The 17426-nt window shown below is 39.1% G+C and overlaps 1 protein-coding gene across 3 annotated transcripts in view; it reads right to left on the bottom strand.

Annotated features, from left to right (window-relative positions):
- PLPPR1 (phospholipid phosphatase related 1) overlaps positions 1–17426 on the bottom strand; it is a 262742-nt gene that overhangs the window by 45746 nt on the left and 199570 nt on the right. For all 3 annotated transcript variants that reach the window (XM_067040120.1, XM_059072865.2, XM_067040121.1), the window contains one exon: positions 847–1035. In XM_067040120.1, the coding sequence (XP_066896221.1) occupies positions 847–1035 (189 nt within the window). The remainder of the gene's footprint in view (positions 1–846; positions 1036–17426) is intronic.

Below are 17426 nucleotides of genomic sequence, written 5' to 3'. Positions count from 1 at the left end.
GGCTTTGGAAGGGAAAGGGGGAAATTATTAACTGAAATTACATCCCAAATAATCTGACGCTGTAGCATGTTCAGACACAGAAATGTTTATTTTAAAACACTCACAAAGTCATTTTTTAAAAAATCAAATTAAGATGTCTAAATGCTAAATCATTTTACTAGACAATATGGATCTATGAGCTTTATGCTTTTGATATAGTCTCCCAAGAGGCCTGTCAGGCCACTTTTTTTGTGTGTGTGCGTGCCTCTTGAGAGAGAAGAATGCAATCCATGAAGGTAAATTTGCAACTTAATTGAATGTGATGTAATGCGAGCAGAGCCAGAGCCGCCCAGAACAATTCACAGCAAACTTCAGGTCAAGGGGTTTCCTTCATCTCTGGCCTCTCTGGAAGTTCAGTCAGAAGAGCAAGAGATACAGGCCTGGGGGATTCTATTCCACTCTGTTGAGGTTTTGTATCAAGGCCAGCATTTACATTCAAGACCTCTTCTGAATACACACAACGCACAGCATATTTTTTTAAGAGTACAGTAGCTGTTCTTAACATGGCAGCAACTCAGCCCTGTTCATTTAAAAAATATATACGTATGACATTCAGACGTTCTTTTAAAAATATATATGTATATATATTTAAATTCAGGAACCAAAAACCAAAAGCCACCTATAAAAGACAAGACCTATTTTAATGAGATTTTATGCACAGCTCTACTCACTCTGTTTTGGCTGAAATGGGGCATGCCTGATAAGGCTGCTGTGAACGCCCAGGAAGAGAGGAAAGAGGAGAAAAGGCAGACAGAAAATGCTGATTAGGATCTACCAGTAAAGAAGGAAATCCTTTTCTGTACTTACAATAGCAGTTGGGGTGGCAGCCAGCACACAATAGAGCACCAGAGGGGTGATGAAGCTTTCTTCCTCTGTCCCCGGGTAAGGCTTCATTAAGTCTCCGTCCTGACAGAAGAATCCTTGGATATGCACCTGAAAAGTGTCAGTGCATTCGAAGTAGTAGGCAAGCAGCACTGTCCCAGCCATGATGACAAGCTGAAAATACAGCATGGCCACACAGAGACGTTAGCAGGGCTTCGGAGCAGCGCCCGACCCTCAGAGCACACTCCCTCCATCACCCAGCAGCTTTCCTTGTATTGGTATTGGCAAGTGTGTACGTGCCTGGTTCCATGTGCTTCGGGCTCAGGGAGTGTGTGCTTGCTTGTCTGCCTTGTAACATCTGTTACATATACCTTCCAGAAAATAACGAACAGCTCCCAAATGAGAATCAGACCACAGCAAGGCTTGTAGAGAGACCCAGGTTCTGCTGCGCCCTTCTCAGGGGATGCATGGGAACCAACGCAATACCGCCATTCAGGGCAGAGGTGAAAAGTCAAAGGATAGTGGCATATGAATTGGCAAGATGTAGAGTGAGATCTGTTCATGGGCAATTTCATAAATTGTTAGAGAGAGACTTACTTTATTATAAAGTATTAGAGGCAGGTAAATGATTCATGAATGAACAAACAGGAAAGCTAAAGCCTAGAAAGGTTAAGGGAAATCTTCAGAACCTAAATTCCCAGCGTGGATGAAAACATCGTACAGGTATCTTATATCAGTCATAACTTTTATCCTTTTCCAAAAAGATTTTGCTTTTATTCCAAAATGCTTTCGACCAGTAAGTAAAGGACTTTACTGATGATCACATCTTATTACAGACATATATCCTTCATAAGGTTTGGACACAAAAAGGGACACAATTATCCTTTCATTTGATTCAGAAATGTCCCAGATACTCACCGAGGTTTAGATGTAGCCTTTAATAGGTATGAGGAGTTGGGGGGGTATGGAAATGCCATTATTTTTCTCACTCCCCTTAGGAAACACCAAATGGCAAGATGAGAGAGTGATAAAGATAGACAGAAAAGAGGTCTTTGAGGTTATGAAATTACAGAAAGTTAAGCTGGAAAAGATCTTGGAGATCTTCCCATCTAAAATCTTTATTTCATAGATGAGAAAACAGAGGCCCAGCAAGGAGAACTGATGACAGCTGGATTATCGAACAAGGAAACCAAACATGTCCTTAGACTGACAATCAGCAAAGCAGGGAAACGAAAATGGGGAAAAATATTTTAAAATGTTGATTTGTTTAAAAGTATCAAAGTAATCATTTTGGGAGAAGAATCAGAACTTGGTAGGGCATCTTTGTACATCCTTTATGGCTTAAAAATTGTTTCTATTTGGAAGTACGTACGGGGCAGGGAGGGGGAAACCATAAACTTTTAGGTTTTAGTCTCAAGTTCTTATTCCAGCCCCGGAATGACTAACCTCGAGTATCTCCAGCGTGAATGTGTCTGAAGTAAAACGCCTAACCATCCTGTTATAAAGGTCGTTACCTTTTGGCTGTATCCATCACCACCTTTTATCTCCAGGTAGGCTCCAAATCATACTTTGCAATCACTCTCTCTTACACATGACTTGTTTCTGGCTCTACAAGGATTTTGTTCCATTATCTGACATTTTCTACCCCTTCTCCCCCAGTGGACCTTCTGGCACAACTTCTGACGGTCCAGTAATCTCTAGACAGTCGCGTGTGTTTCTCTGTGCCTGAAGTTGTTTATTGGCACGTGTAAATTACCAATGCTCATGCCCGCCATCTCTACTGTTTCAAGCATTTTGTTTATTTCTTTTCTCTTTAGCAACAGAGAAGAAACTTGGATAAGGATGTTTGCTATAGGAATGAGAGATAGGTGCTCCCAAGCTGCCCCACTGATCGGTGGTCTTGCTAGTAGCTAGTCTATAAAGTCAAGGCCATGCAGTTTCTATTTCTTTTGTGCTGCACTAGTCAATTGAGTCGACCCGACAGGAGGGAACCTAGCCAGCTGACCCGAATGTTTTGGAGCTAACACTAGGATTCCAGCAGTTTGGGGGCTCTGCCTCTGGGGCTGTTTCTGTCTCCTGCACAGGCTTGATCTGATTTCTCTGTATCTCATCCATGTGGCAGGAAACACATCTCTCTCTCTCACCTTCATCAGCCCTTAGGAGAAATAAGCTTGGAGAACAGGCAGGATCGATGGGGGCTTTTTGGATAAAACAAAAATGGCATCTAGCTTCCTCTATTGAGGAAGAATATTATATTTGACAAGGGACATTTGTGCTACCACTTCCATTTAAAAGAGAAAAAGGTGAAAATGAAGTAAATGAAAGCAAAATAATGTGTGTGTATATATGTATATGTATGATCTCTCTATACACGATCTATACGTATATATATTATATATGTATATATATTATATATATATGTATATATGTGTATATATATGTAAGAGGACTCAGAAAAATGAAGAATAGAAACTTTTAAAACAGAATTGTCTTAACATCAAATACATCAAAATCAACAGTAACAATAAAAAGGCCAAGGTCAATATATCTAAATTTGATATACATAGACAAAATCTTGAATAGCTGCTTGGCCAATTTAACTATGGAAACAGCATTCAGAGAGAACTGAATGAATGAATGAATCAAGTGCAGGGCATAAAGAACAGAGAACCTTGGAGACGCAGGGTGGTAGAGGTAGTTGGGAACTTCCACAGCCTACGGGACAGAACTGACCCATCAGCATGAGTCACCTTGGCCTTGGTTCCTCCCCTGAGCAGCCAGAAACCCCTTCCTGTCATTTTAAAGCCATCCTCAAGCTCCCTGGAGAGTCCTCAATAAAATACCAGTTAGAGATGCACAGAAGCAAATATAGAACAATTCGGATCTTGATTTTGAGGTTTCTTTTCTATCGAACATTCTCTTGCGGCCATATATTAAAAAGAAGCTTATGCATTTACTGCAGGGACAGAAACAGCACGTTGATTCTGCTTCCACAAGCAGAGAGCTCTGCCTTGCAGCACTGTGTAAATTAGCCGTCGGTGTCCTCCCTTCCTCCGCCCTGTCCTGGGCCATGATTCATCACTGTCTACGTTTGTGTCACTCGTGCCAGCTGGCACACTTGCCGTCTCCGCTGCCTTCTCCAGCCCCATTTAGGGAGGCATGGAGGGAGGCCATAATGTCGGTGTCACATGAGCAGATGGTGAGGCTATGTTGGCCCCAAGTGCTGGTGGAAGGGTTGACGGTATTAGTGTGAAAAAAGCAATTACGGCTGTGGGGAGATAATGAGGTAGAAGGAGCTCATGTACCAGGGATTTTCCTCAGCTGTCGCTTTCTAAGAATGACAACCCAATATATGAAAATGCATTAAATCCTGATCATTCCACAAAGATTCAGAAGGCAGAAGCCCGTAATATCTGAAATCCAGCCTCAGAGTTGAGAGTATTGTGTTTCTACCCAGGTTCTCTGCTGATTGGAGAAAAAAATGAATGTCACAGAGGGATAAGTGGGGAGGTCACAAAGCTGAGAGAAGAGGCTGAGATGACAAGTATGTTTTTCTTTGGTCGGTAAAGTCTGAAGCAATTGTGGACCACTAATTTATATGACAGGATACAAGCTGGGAGAGCAGAGGATAGATGAATGCTGCTATGACTCATGTGAGTATGTATGTGTGTCCAGGGATGCAGGGGCAGACACATGACGTGGAAATGAGAGGACTGGTATCTGGTCTGGGGTGTAAAGGGCATAGTTTGAACTGGGGACTCCTGGGGCTAGGTGACCAACCATCTCAGTTTGCCCAGGACCAAGGGGTTTCCTGGGGCATGGGACTTCTCAGTGCTAAAATGGAGGTAGTCTTGAACAAACTGGGGTGCTAGGTCACTCTACCTGAGACAATGTTTCCCTCCCCAAAGAGCGAGCTTATTCTGGTCTGGCCAGGAGCTATCAAGACCAATGCCAATTAATCAGTCAACCAACAACTGTTTCTGAAAACCGCCTCTGTGTTCAGTTCCGAACTAAGTGCTGTGAAGGTGAGGCATTCTCAGACGTGCTCTCTAACCTCAAGCAATTTGTGATCAAGCTAAGTGGGGAGCGCTCGCCAATACAGGAAACAGACAGTGATCTGTAGGAGGGTGTCAGCTGATCCCAAGCTGGGCTTCATACATGGCTGCATGGGTTTGGTGAGGGATGGGTATTGACAGGCGGAGAACAAGGGAAGGGGCTACTGCGTGGAGAAGGAGCGAGGGCAGGGGATGGAGAGGGCAGCATGGTGTGTGTTCAGGATATTGGTTTTGACTAAGCCTCACGGACATATGTTCAATTCCATAGAGAGGTGGGATAAAGGAAACTCAGAGCGGAAGGAACACTGCACCAGAGCTTAGGTGATAAGACTTGGCATGGTTGTGATGCAGAAGCAAAGTCTTAGGACTCCAGGGGATAGTACACATTGAGGATTTGCATGTTGTTCAGTATTGAGTAAGCATGTTAGGCTCAAGGGTCAGTAGCTGCACGAAAGAGCTGGGGTGAGAAACCCTCAAGTGGCACTGATGGAAGTGTGAAACACTGTAGTAAGTTAGAGGGGAAACACCAGAGAAAACTGACAGTGGAAACACCTGAGACCTCACTGGGAACCCTTAGAAATAAGGATAACACTTTGAGAGGGACTGAAAGTTCTCCATAAACAACATGGGTGAGATCCAAGGAGAAGAGGAAGGAGGAGGAGATGGAGGAGGAGGAGATGGTGACGGTGAAGGTGATGGCCTATATTATGCATATGTCCTAGGAACTGTTCTAAGCACTTGACATAAATTAACTCTTCTTCTGCCCAGCCACCCTGTATGTGGTACATATATTATTTCCATTTTCTAGAAGAGGAAACAGGCGCAGAGAGATTACATGAATTGCATTAAGGTCACACAACTCAGGTGAACCCAGGATGATTACTATAATTGTGATGTATTTCTCCACACAAACTTGAGCAGCCTGGGGAAAATCAGGTTACAAATATGTCAGCATAATATGAAGGGCTAAGCTATGTGCTACAGACTTGAGTACTTTATTCAAATGTCTCCTAGTATCAATTTCATCGGTACGAAGGTTAATAATAACTCATAAATATGCACTGAGGCATGTTTATGTATTCTCATTTTGTTCCAAAAAGAAGTTATACCAACTTCCACCAAATAAAGTAAGCAAGCTTCAAAGAGCAGTTGGAACAGAAGAAGAAATAAAAATGGAGATAGGAGTATAAGTATAGTATACTTATATACTATATATATATGTATGTATATAGTATATATACTATATACTATATATAGTATATATACTATATACTATATATAGTATATATACTATATACATATATACATATATACTATAGTGTATAGGAGTATAAGTTGTCTAATAGTCAACACAATAAGGAAATATTGGTGGTCATTTTCACATTTCACAGTAGTTATATGATAAAAAGCAACCAACGATTGAAGAGTAGAATCTTTCTGATATAGTGACTGGATAGGAATTCATCCTGAGTTCTCATAAGGGACATGATAAACAATGACAATACTGAGTATGTTGGTGCTGTTCTTTATATGGGACCTCATATCAACTCTTAACATAGGCCGATGACATCACATCAAAGCTAAATGCACAAAAACAATAGTGTGAGATAGAAGGGAGGAGGAGGTCGGTGTTATGATTCGGTCTAGGTTGAACTTGAGAGATACAGCACAATGAAAGGTTAAGACTGCTAGGATGGAAACCTGCTCTGCTGCTTTTACTAGGTGTGTGACTTAAATTCCTGTGCCTCTGTTTCTTCCTTAGTAAAGTGGGGCTAATAACGTTACAGCACCTACCTCTTCAGGTCATCATGAGGATTAAATGAGGATTGTGCAGTATTTAGAACAGTATCTGACTCATAATAGTAAGCATGTTCTAAAAGAATGGGTAGACTATATATTCTTCACTCCTTCCTAATTATAGTTTCTCTCAGGTTAGGTTTTTAAAAACTACTGGGTAGCAATGAATTAGATACTACCTTTTAATGAGGTTGCTAGTGAAATACAGACCTGCATCTTTTTTAAAAAATGGATTTCATTGTTTAATAATACTACAATGTTATTATTAGACTAGACTAGTGGAAGGAGCCTTTGCTCAGGCTACTCTCTGTAGGACACATCTTTTAACCTTTCCTCATCCCGGTTTCTTCTGTGAAAAAAGATTGAGTTACTTTTCAGGGTTGTAATGAGAATTGAGGATATTATACATAAATATCAATGACACTCTTTTGGCACATAGTAGATGCTTAATAAATGACATCCCTAGTTATTATTAGCTTCATTTAGTATTACTGTGTCTTACATATGTCCCTTATTATGGTGTTTTCCAAACTGCAGGTCTCAAACCATTAGTTGATTGTGAAACAAATGTACACAAGGTAGGGTTCAACTAGAATTTTTTAGTGAAAAAGAATGGAATAGAATTGAATATATTAGAGTTTTCTACATAGCAAGGACAGGTGTTTTTTTAAAATTTTATTGGAGTACAGTTGATTTGCAATGTTGTGTTAATGTCTGCTGTACATAAAGTGACTCATTTATATATATATACATATTCTTTTCCATTTTGGTTATCACAGGATATTGAATATAGTTCCCTGTACTATACAGTACGACCTTGTTTATTCATCCTGTATATAATAGTTTGCATCTGCTAATCCCAAACTCCCAATCCTAAGGACAAGTGTTTTTATGTGAAACTTTTTCTGAGTATGTAACATAGGCAGAGGGAGAAAATATAATACAAAGTGAAATATATTTCTTACTATGGGTTGTATTTAAAAATCCTTCAATAAAATGTGATTTTATTAGATACTTGTCTCATCATAAGCAAGTTTCTTATACTTTAGTGCCTAAGGCACGTAGGTTCAAATCTCCAATCCACTAATTACTACTGTATGTCTTTGAACTTAACCTGTCTATGCCTTAGTTTCCTCACCTGTGAAATGAGTTCTCATGAGAGTGGTATGAGAACTATATGATTAAGTATATCAAAAACACTTAGCAGGCACTCAATAACTGTTAGCTGTTATTTTATTAAGACTTAAGTAGAATGTATATTTTTTTCTGGATAAGCGAACAATACCACATGCCCTAAAATACATAAGAGAATATGAAGTCATCACATTAGCCAGGACTGAATATTCAACTAGTTTTTCCATCTATAAAATAATGATTCTTGACAAGCATCTTATTTCCACAAATAAGAATTTTCAAGAGTCAAACTATTCTTAGTTTTGCTATTTGCAAATGATATTATCTCAAGATATGAAGGAATAAAAATAAAATATTAAGCAATCAATTAGTGCTCTTTTGTCAATGTATTTCATCCTTGATTGTCTTTACATTTTTGTATTTTATGAAAGATTTTTAAAAATTATTTATTTATTTTTTAAACATCTTTATTGGAGTATAATTGCTTTACAATGGTGTGTTAGTTTCTGCTTTACAACAAAGTGAATCAGTTACACGTATACATATGTATCTCTTCCCTCTTGTGTCTCCCTCCCTCCCACCCTCCCTATCCCACCCCTCTAGGTGGTCACAGAGCACCAAGCTGATCTCCCTGTGCTATGCGGCTGCTTCCCACTACCTATTTACTTTACATTTGGTAGTGTATATATGTCCATGCCACTCTCTCACTTCGTCCCAGCTTACCCTTCCCCCTCCCCATATCCTCAGGTCCATCCTCTAGTAGGTCTGTTTTATTCCCATCCTACCCCTAGGCTCTTCATGACATTTTTTTTCTTAGATTCCATATATATGTGTTAGCAGACGGTATTTGTTTTTCTCCTTCTGACTTACTTCACTCTGTATGACAGAATCCAGGTCCATCCACCTCACTACAAATAACTCAGTTTCATTTCTTTTTATGGCTGAGTAATATTCCATTGTATATATGTGCCACATCTTCTTTATCCATTCATCTGTTGATGGACACTTAGGTTGCTTCCATGTCCTGGCTATTGTAAATAGAGCTGCAATGAACATTGTGGTACATGACTCTTTTAGAATTATGGTTTTCTCAGGGTATATGCCCAGTAGTGGGATTGCTGGGTTGTATGGTAGTTCTATTTGTAGTTTTTTAAGGAACCTCCATACTGTTCTCCATAGTGGCTGTATCAATTTACATTCCCACCAACAGTGCAAGAGGGTTCCCTTTTCTCCACACCCTCTCTAGCATTTATTGTTTCTAGATTTTTTGATGATGGCCATTCTGACTGGTGTGAGATGATATCTCATTGTAGTTTTGATTTGCATTTCTCTAATGATTAATGATGTTGAGCGTTCTTTCATATGTTTGTTGGCAATCTGTATATCTTCTTTGGAGAAATGTCTATTTCTCCAAAATGTCCATTTTTGGATTGGGTTGTTTATTTTTTGGTTATTGAGCTGCATGAGCTGCTTGTAAATTTTGGAGATTAATCCTTTGTCAGTTGCTTCATTTGCAAATATTTTCTCCCATTCTGAGGGTTGTCTTTTTGTCTTGTTTATGGTATCCTTTGCTGTGCAAAAGCTTTTAAGTTTCATTAGGTCCCATTTGTTTATTTTTTTTTTTTAATTTCCATTTCTCTAGGAGATGGGTCAAAAAGGATCTTGCTGTGATTTATGTCCTAGAGTGTTCTGCCTATGTTTTCCTCTAAGAGTTTGATACTGTCTGGCCTTACATTCAGGTCTTTAACCCATTTTTTTTTTTTTTTTTTTTTTGCTTTACGTGGGCCTCTCACTGTTGTGGCCTCTCCCATTGCGGAGCACAGGCTCAGGACGTGCAGGCTCAGCAGCAATGGCTCACAGGCCTAGCCGCTCCGCGGCACATGGAATCTTCCCTGACCGGGGCATGAACCCGTGTCCTCTGCATCGGCAGGCGGATTCTCAACCACTGCGCCACCATGGAAGCCCTTTAACCCATTTTGAGTTTATTTTTGTGTATGGTGTTAGGAAGTGTTCTAATTTCATTCTTTTACATGTACCTGTCCAGTTTTCCCAGCACCACTTATTGAAGAGGCTGTCTTTTCTCCACTGTATATCCTTGTCTCCTTTATCAAAGATAAGGTGACCATATGTGTGTGGGTTTATCTCTGGGCTTTCTATCCTGTTCCATTGATCTATATTTCTGTTTTTGTGCCAGTATCATACTGTCTTGATTACTGTAGCTTTGTAGTATAGTCTGAAATCAGGGAGCCTGATTCCTGCAGCTCCATTTTTCGTTCTCAAGATTGCTTTGTCTATTTGGGGTCTTTTGTGTTTCCATACAAATTGTGAAATTTTTTGTTCTACTTCTGTAAAAAATGCCAGTGGTAGTTTGGTAGGGATTGCATTGAATCTGTAGATTGCTTTGGGTAGTAGAGGCATTTTCACAATATGGATTCTTCCAATCCAGAACATGGTATATCTCTCCATCTATTTGTACCCTCTTTAATTTCTTTCATCAGTGTCTTATAATTTTCTGCATACAGGTCTTTTGTCTCCTTAGGTAGGTTTATTCCTAGATATTTTATTCTTTTTGTTGCAATGGTAAATGGGAGTGTTTTCTTAATTTCACTCTCAGATTTTTCATCCTTAGTGTATAAGAATGCCAGAGATTTCTGTGCATTAATTCTGTATCCTGCTACTTTATGAAATTCATTCATTAGCTCTAGTTGTTTTCTGGCAGCATCTTTACGATTCTCTGAGCATAGTATCATGTCATCTGCAAACAGTGACAGCTTTACTTCTTCTTTTCCGATTTGGATTCATTTTATTTCTTTTTCTTCTCTGATTGCTGTGGCTAGAACTTCCAAAACTGTTGAATAAGAGTGTTGAGAGTGGGCAATCTTGTCTTTTTCCTGATCTTAGTGGAAATGGTTTCAGTTTTTCACCATTGAGGATGATGTTGGCTGTGGGTTTGTCATATATGGCCTTTATTATGTTGAGGAAAGTTCCCTCTATGCCTACTTTCTGCAGGGTTTTTATCATAAATCGGTATTGAATTTTGTCAAAAGCTTTCTCTGCATCTATTGAGATGATCATATGGTTTTTCTCCTTCAGTTTGTTGATATATCACATTGATTGATTTGCGTATATTGAAGAATCCTTGCATTCCTGCAATAAACCCCACTTGATCATGGTGTATGATCCTTTTAATGTGCTGTTGGATTCTGTCTGCTAGTATTTTGTTGAGGATTTTTGCTTCTATGTTCATCAGTGATGTTGGCCTGTAGTTTTCTTTCTTTGTGACATCTTTGTCTGGTTGTGGTAAGAACACTTAAAATGAGATCTACCCTCTTAACAAATATTTTAGTACATATGTTATTGTTGACTATAGGTCCAATGTACAGCAGATTTCTAGAGCTTCTTCCTTTTGCTTAACTAAAACCTCATGCCTATTGATTAGTAACTCTCCATTTCCCCCTCAGTCCAGGATCTTTTAATTAATTGGAAATAAAGTGTGGTTAGGAATGACATCCTCTTGTGAAACCTGAAAAACCTACAGTGGACCAGTGCATACATATGAGAATTCATTCCTTCTTCTTTAAGGAGAACCAAAGCTGTACCCATAGGCAAGGATATGTAGATGAAATGAGATTGTTCAGTTATTCAGCTAGTATTTATTGAGTGCCTACTACTTGCAGACATTGGGGATTTTCAGTCATTGACAAAACTGAATAACAAATAAATAAGACTTACAAAACACATGATTTTTGGGCTCATGGGCCTTCCTGTGGGGGAGACAGATATCATAAAAGCAAACGCAAGGGAATGATAATAATGACTCTCATTGACTGACCACGTAACCAACTATGTACCTTGAAATGCATTCTGTTACACGATCCTCATGCTACCCTGTGAGATGATGAGTCACCCTCATTTAAAGCAGAGTATGTTTATCCAAGCTCACAGAACTAGTGAATGGTGAAGCCAGGATTTGAACCACTGGTGTCAATTAAGCATAAAGAGATGATGCCTGTAAAATGCTTAGCCTAATGCCTAATTAGTAAGTACTCAGTCCTTTCTCTTACTCTTTGATTTCTGTTCACTTGTCCTTTTCAATGCTTCTTGACATGGCTCTGGGGCAAGAGTGGGGTTTGACTGATCACCACTCCCATCACTTTCCTTTCTTGGTATTTAAGAACACTACTTTGGCCTGCCTCTGACCATTCTGGCTCCTTTCATTTTCCTTTTCTTCTACCTGGTCTGTAAATGGTAGTGCTCTCCTAGGACCTTTCCTTTCCCCTCTTTTCATTTTCTTTCCATGTATTCTTCTTGGGAGATCTCATCTTTCTATGGCTTCCACTCTTATACTGATTCCATTGACCCTCATATTATCATTCTTGGTCCTGTTTACTCTCCTGACCACCAACCTTGTGCTCCACAGACACTCCAAATACCACAAGTCTGAAATGAAATTCAGCATGTCTCCTCCCCTCAATGTGCAACTTGTCTAGAGTTCACTATCCTGGTAAATCCAACCAACATCTTCTCAGTCACCCAGGCTAAAAATCTCAACATCATCTTAGACACTTCCTCCAGCTTTCTTGTTCTTCCCACCCCATACCTGGTCAGCTCCCATGTCTTTCTTACTGTAGTGCCTGTCCTGTGTATCTCATTTTTCCTATGCCAACTGCCATGTTCTTATGCAGGCCTCCATATTCTCTCATCTACACTACTGAAATCCTGTCCTACCTGCTCCTGCTGCCTTTGAGATCTCAACCCCTTTATGCCATTAGTTACCCTGCTACCAAAGAGTTATGATTCTAAGGCATAGCTATGTTTGTGTCTTTCTACTCCAAAATCTTCAGTGATAACTATTTCAGATAAACCAAGCAATTTTCTGTGTATTTTAACACACTGGGCTCTGTTCCACTCATGTTTTTGAAAATGGAGAGAAGTCTGCCATTTGAATAGAGACCAACCCAGGAAATCCCATCAGGCATTGCTCCTGAGGGAGCAGAAAATACACAGGTCTACCTCTCAGCCTGGGCTGCCTACACCTCCCTATTTGGCCACTCCTTAAAGAACAAATGCAAATACCATATCCTTGTCTTTGTGTGTGTGTGTTTCCATCCTCCAGCATCCTGTTGGTTATTTATTAGTGAATGATATGAAGAAATGTAGAGTGTATGATAATATTTTCAGGTAGATTTACAGCTACACTGAGGAAGGGATTATTATTGGATCTAAGTCAAGCTAAATTGGGCCACAAAATTTTCTCTTTGATCTTCTGCCGTTAGGGATATGTATATTTTTAATTCAAAGACACAGATGAATACATATAAGGAACGTTAAATGTATAGTGACACAAAACTGGCAGGCACAGCTAATATTAGAGAAAGCAGAAAAAAATTCAAAATGATTTTGATGTTTGAGAACATTGCTTGGGGACAAATGTAAAGTCCTACAGCAAGGCTTTGCTATTCCTTAATTTCAGGGGCTGGTAGAGTGGAAAGCCTAGAACTCTGACCTAAGAGGCTCATCAGCCTTGGCCTTCACTGACCCTGCCCTTCCTTAGGGATGCTTCAGACTCAGAAACCAGGAAGGTCAGAGCTCAGTAGATGTTACATGTGTGGGAAAATGAGAGTGATGAGATGAGGAGTCAAGAGAAGTCTTTGAAAAGCAAGTCCTGGATGACTTTGATGCACATTTTATTTACTTACTTAGTAAGAGATGTGGACGGAAGCAGTTTGTAAATGATCCCTATGCTCTAAATGCCTGCAGTCCTACTGCCTTAAAAAAAAAAAAATTTATCTGGTGCACCGGGTCTTTGTTGCAGCTTGCCAGCTCCTTAGTTGCAGCATGTGGGCTCCTTAGTTGTGGCATGTGAACTCTTAGTTGTGGCATGCATGTAGGATCTACTTCCCTGACCAGGGATCGAGCCTGGGCCCCCTGCATTGGGAGCACAGAGCCTTATCCACTGTGCCACCAGGGAAGTCCCAACTACTAGCTTTTTGTTAACAAACAAAAAGTCGATTTGGGCTATAATCTAACGTTTCTCAGCAGAATCATTAGAAGTCAGCAAACTACTATGAACACCAACTATATGCCAAGTCCTTCAGCTAGTTGGTAGGAACGTAAAGATGAAGGAGTTCTTAGTTTTTCAAGGATATGGGCAAGTGACCAAATGATTGGTGTTTTTAAAAAAATTTATTATTTTTTATTTTAATTTTATTGGAGTATAGTTGATTTACAGTGTTGTTAGCTTCAGGTGTACAGCACAGTGATTCAGTTATACATATACATATCTTCATTCTTTTTCAAATTCTTTTCTCGTATAAGTTATCACAGAACACTGAGTAGAGTTCCTTGTGCTATACAGCAGGTCCTTGTTGGTTATCTATCTTATACATAGTAGTGTGTGTATGTTCATTCCAAGCTCCTGATTTATCCTCCCCCAACACATTTCCCCTTTGGTAACCATAAGTTTGTTTTTGATACCTGTAATTCTGTTTCTGTTTTGTAAATAAGTTCATTTGTATCATTTTTCAAAATCAGATTCCACATATGCGTAATATCATATGATATTTGTCTTTCTCTGTCCAACTTATTTCACTTAGTATGGTAATCTCTAGGTCCATCCATGTTGCAATGGCATTATCTCATTCTTTTTTATGGTTGAGTAATATTCCATTGTACATATGTACCACATTTTGATCCATTCATCTGTCGATGGACATTTAGGTTGTTTCCATTGTCTTGGCTATTGTAGATAGTGTTGCAATGAAAATTGGGGTGCATGTATCTTTTCAGATTATGGTCTTCTCCGGATATATGCCCAGGAGTGGGATTACTGGATCATATGGTAGTTCTATTTTTAGTTTTCTCAGGAACCTCCATACTGTTTCCCATAGTGGCTGTACCAATTTACATTCCCACCAACAGTGTTAGGAGGGTTCCCTTTTCTCCACACCCTCTCCAGCATTTATTGTTTGTAGATTTTTTGATGATGGCCATTCTGACTGGTGTAAGGTGATATCTCATTGTAGTTTTGATTTGCATTTCTCTAATAATTAATCAGCAATGTTGAGCATCTTTTTGTGTGCCTCTTGCCCATCTGTATGTCTTCTTTGGAGACATGTCTGTTTAGATCTTCTGTCCATTTTTTGATTGGGTTGTTTGTTTTTTTGACATAGAGCTGCATGAGCTGTTTGTATGTTTTGGAGATTAATCCCTTGTTGGTCGCTTCATTTGCAAATATTTTCTCCCATTCTGTAGGTTGTCTTTCATTTTGTTTATGGTTTCCTTTGCTGTGCAGAAGCTTTTAAGTTTAATTAGGTCCCATTTGTTTGTTTTTGTTTTTATTTTTATTTTCATTACTCTAGGAGGTGGACCAAAAAAGATACTGCTGCCATTTATGTCTAAAAGTGTTCTGCCTATGTTTTCCTGTAGGAGTTTTACACTATCCAGTCTTACATTTAGATCTTCAATCCATTTTGAGTTTATTTTTGTGTATGGTATTAGAGAATGTTCTATTTTCATTCTTTTACATGTATTGATAGCGGTCCAGTTTTTCCAGCACGACTTACTGAAAAGACTGTCTTTTCTCCATTGTAGATTCTTGCCTCCTTTGTCATAGACTAATTGACCATAGGTGCGTGGGTTTATTTCTGGGTTTTCTATTCTTTCTATTCTATTCCCCTGCTTCCACCTCTGGTAGCCACAACTCTGATCTCTTTCTCTATGAGTTTGTGAACCTTTTCAAAAATAAAACACTAATACATATTGGTATAAATTGAAAATATCATTGGAATTAATATGTGGTATGTCTTTATTTTTCTAGACTTTAAAGTACATAAAGTAGAATCATACCGTACATGCTGTTCCACAGCTTGTATTTCTCCTGACATATTTTGACCATCTTTCTATGTTAGTACATAGAGATCTTTACAGTTATATGAGCTAATATGTTCTGATTGAGACAGGTGTATTCAGGAACCAGAATAAGAGAGGAGAAGTAGGTGCAAACTCAAAAGAGGAGAGCTCTGCGTGGCAGGCAGAGGAAATCAACCTTTTATTATATACTCAAAGGGAAATAACTGAAGGATTTTGAGCAGAAAAGTGGCACCATCAAACCTGTCATTGAAGAGGGTGACCTTGATAGGAATCTGTATTAGATTGGAGCAGAGACCCTTAGAGAAATCAGAGTTGGTATTGTACAAAGGTTAGTTTACAGGTCAGTTACCAGGTACTCAAATACCAGTAATAGTGCAGTGCTATCACATTTCCAGAGCAAGCTCACAAAATCCTATTTAGCTTTCTCCCTCACAATGGAGTAGGAGTAAAATATTGTCTGTTGTACATTTAGTTTTCAACTACCATTGTGAAGATATAAAGTAATGCATTCATTAAACTTTTATTGATAAACTACTACATGATAGGCATTAGGGAAACAGCAGTACACAAAATAAAGTCTCTGTCCACATGGGGGAGGCAAGAGAAAAGAGTAGATTTGGGGGCTGGGGAAAATAAGTTTAATTTCGAACATATAAATTTTGAGATGCCTATTAGACATTCAACAGAAATGTCAAGGAGGCAGTGGTGTATATAAGTTGGAGACATATTTTGGGAGTCATCAGAGTATGTGATCGCCTAGTTAGGGAGAACACACAGAGGAAAGGGGAGTCCAGGAGATGTGACGAATGAGCAAAGGTGAATGAAGAAGCAGGTGACAAGATTAGGGTTGGTGGGAAAGTAACAGTGAGCCAAGAACAAGAGATGGGAGATGGGGCGGTCCAAGACTTCATATAAGGGCACCAAGGAGACAGAGTGAGTGGTACTGACTGACGGCATGAGTCTTCAAGCTAAGTGACTTTTTTCTAAAAATTGAAGTAGTTGATTTACAATGTGTTAGTTTCTGGTATACAGCAAAGTGATTTAGTTATGTATACATATATATACATAAATGTATATACATTATTTTTCATATTTTTTTCATTACGGTTTATCACAGGATATTGAATATAGTTCCCTGTGCTATACAGTAGGATCTTGTTTATCCATTCTACATATGCCAGTTTGCATCTGTTAATCCTAAACTCCCAGTCTTTCCCCCCTCCACCACCTTCCTCCCCCTTGGCAACCACCAGTCTATTCTCTATGTCCCTGATTCTATTTCTGTTTCATAGATAGGTTCATTTGTGTCATATTTTAGATTCCACATATAAGTGATATCATATGGTATTTGTCTTTCTCTTTCTGACTTACTTTGCTTAGTATGATAATCTCTAGGTCCATCCAAGTAGCTGCAAATGGCATTATTCTTTTTAATGGTTGAATAATATTCCATTTTATATATGTACCACATCTACTTTATCCCTTCATGTGTTGATGGACATTTAGGTTGTTTCCATGCCTTGGATATTGTAAATAGAGCTGCTGTGAACATAGAGGGGCATGTATCTTTTTGAATTATAGTTTTGTCTAGGTATATGCCCAATAGTGGGATTGCTGGATCATACGGTAGTTCTAGTTTTAGTTTTTTGAGGAACCTCCATACTGTTCTCCATAGTGGCTGCACCAATTTACATTCCCACCAACAGT

Source organism: Kogia breviceps, chromosome 8 (assembly GCF_026419965.1).
Source record: "Kogia breviceps isolate mKogBre1 chromosome 8, mKogBre1 haplotype 1, whole genome shotgun sequence".
NCBI classification, from domain to species: Eukaryota; Metazoa; Chordata; class Mammalia; order Artiodactyla; family Physeteridae; genus Kogia; species Kogia breviceps.
This window is presented reverse-complemented; position numbering and strand designations above follow the sequence as displayed.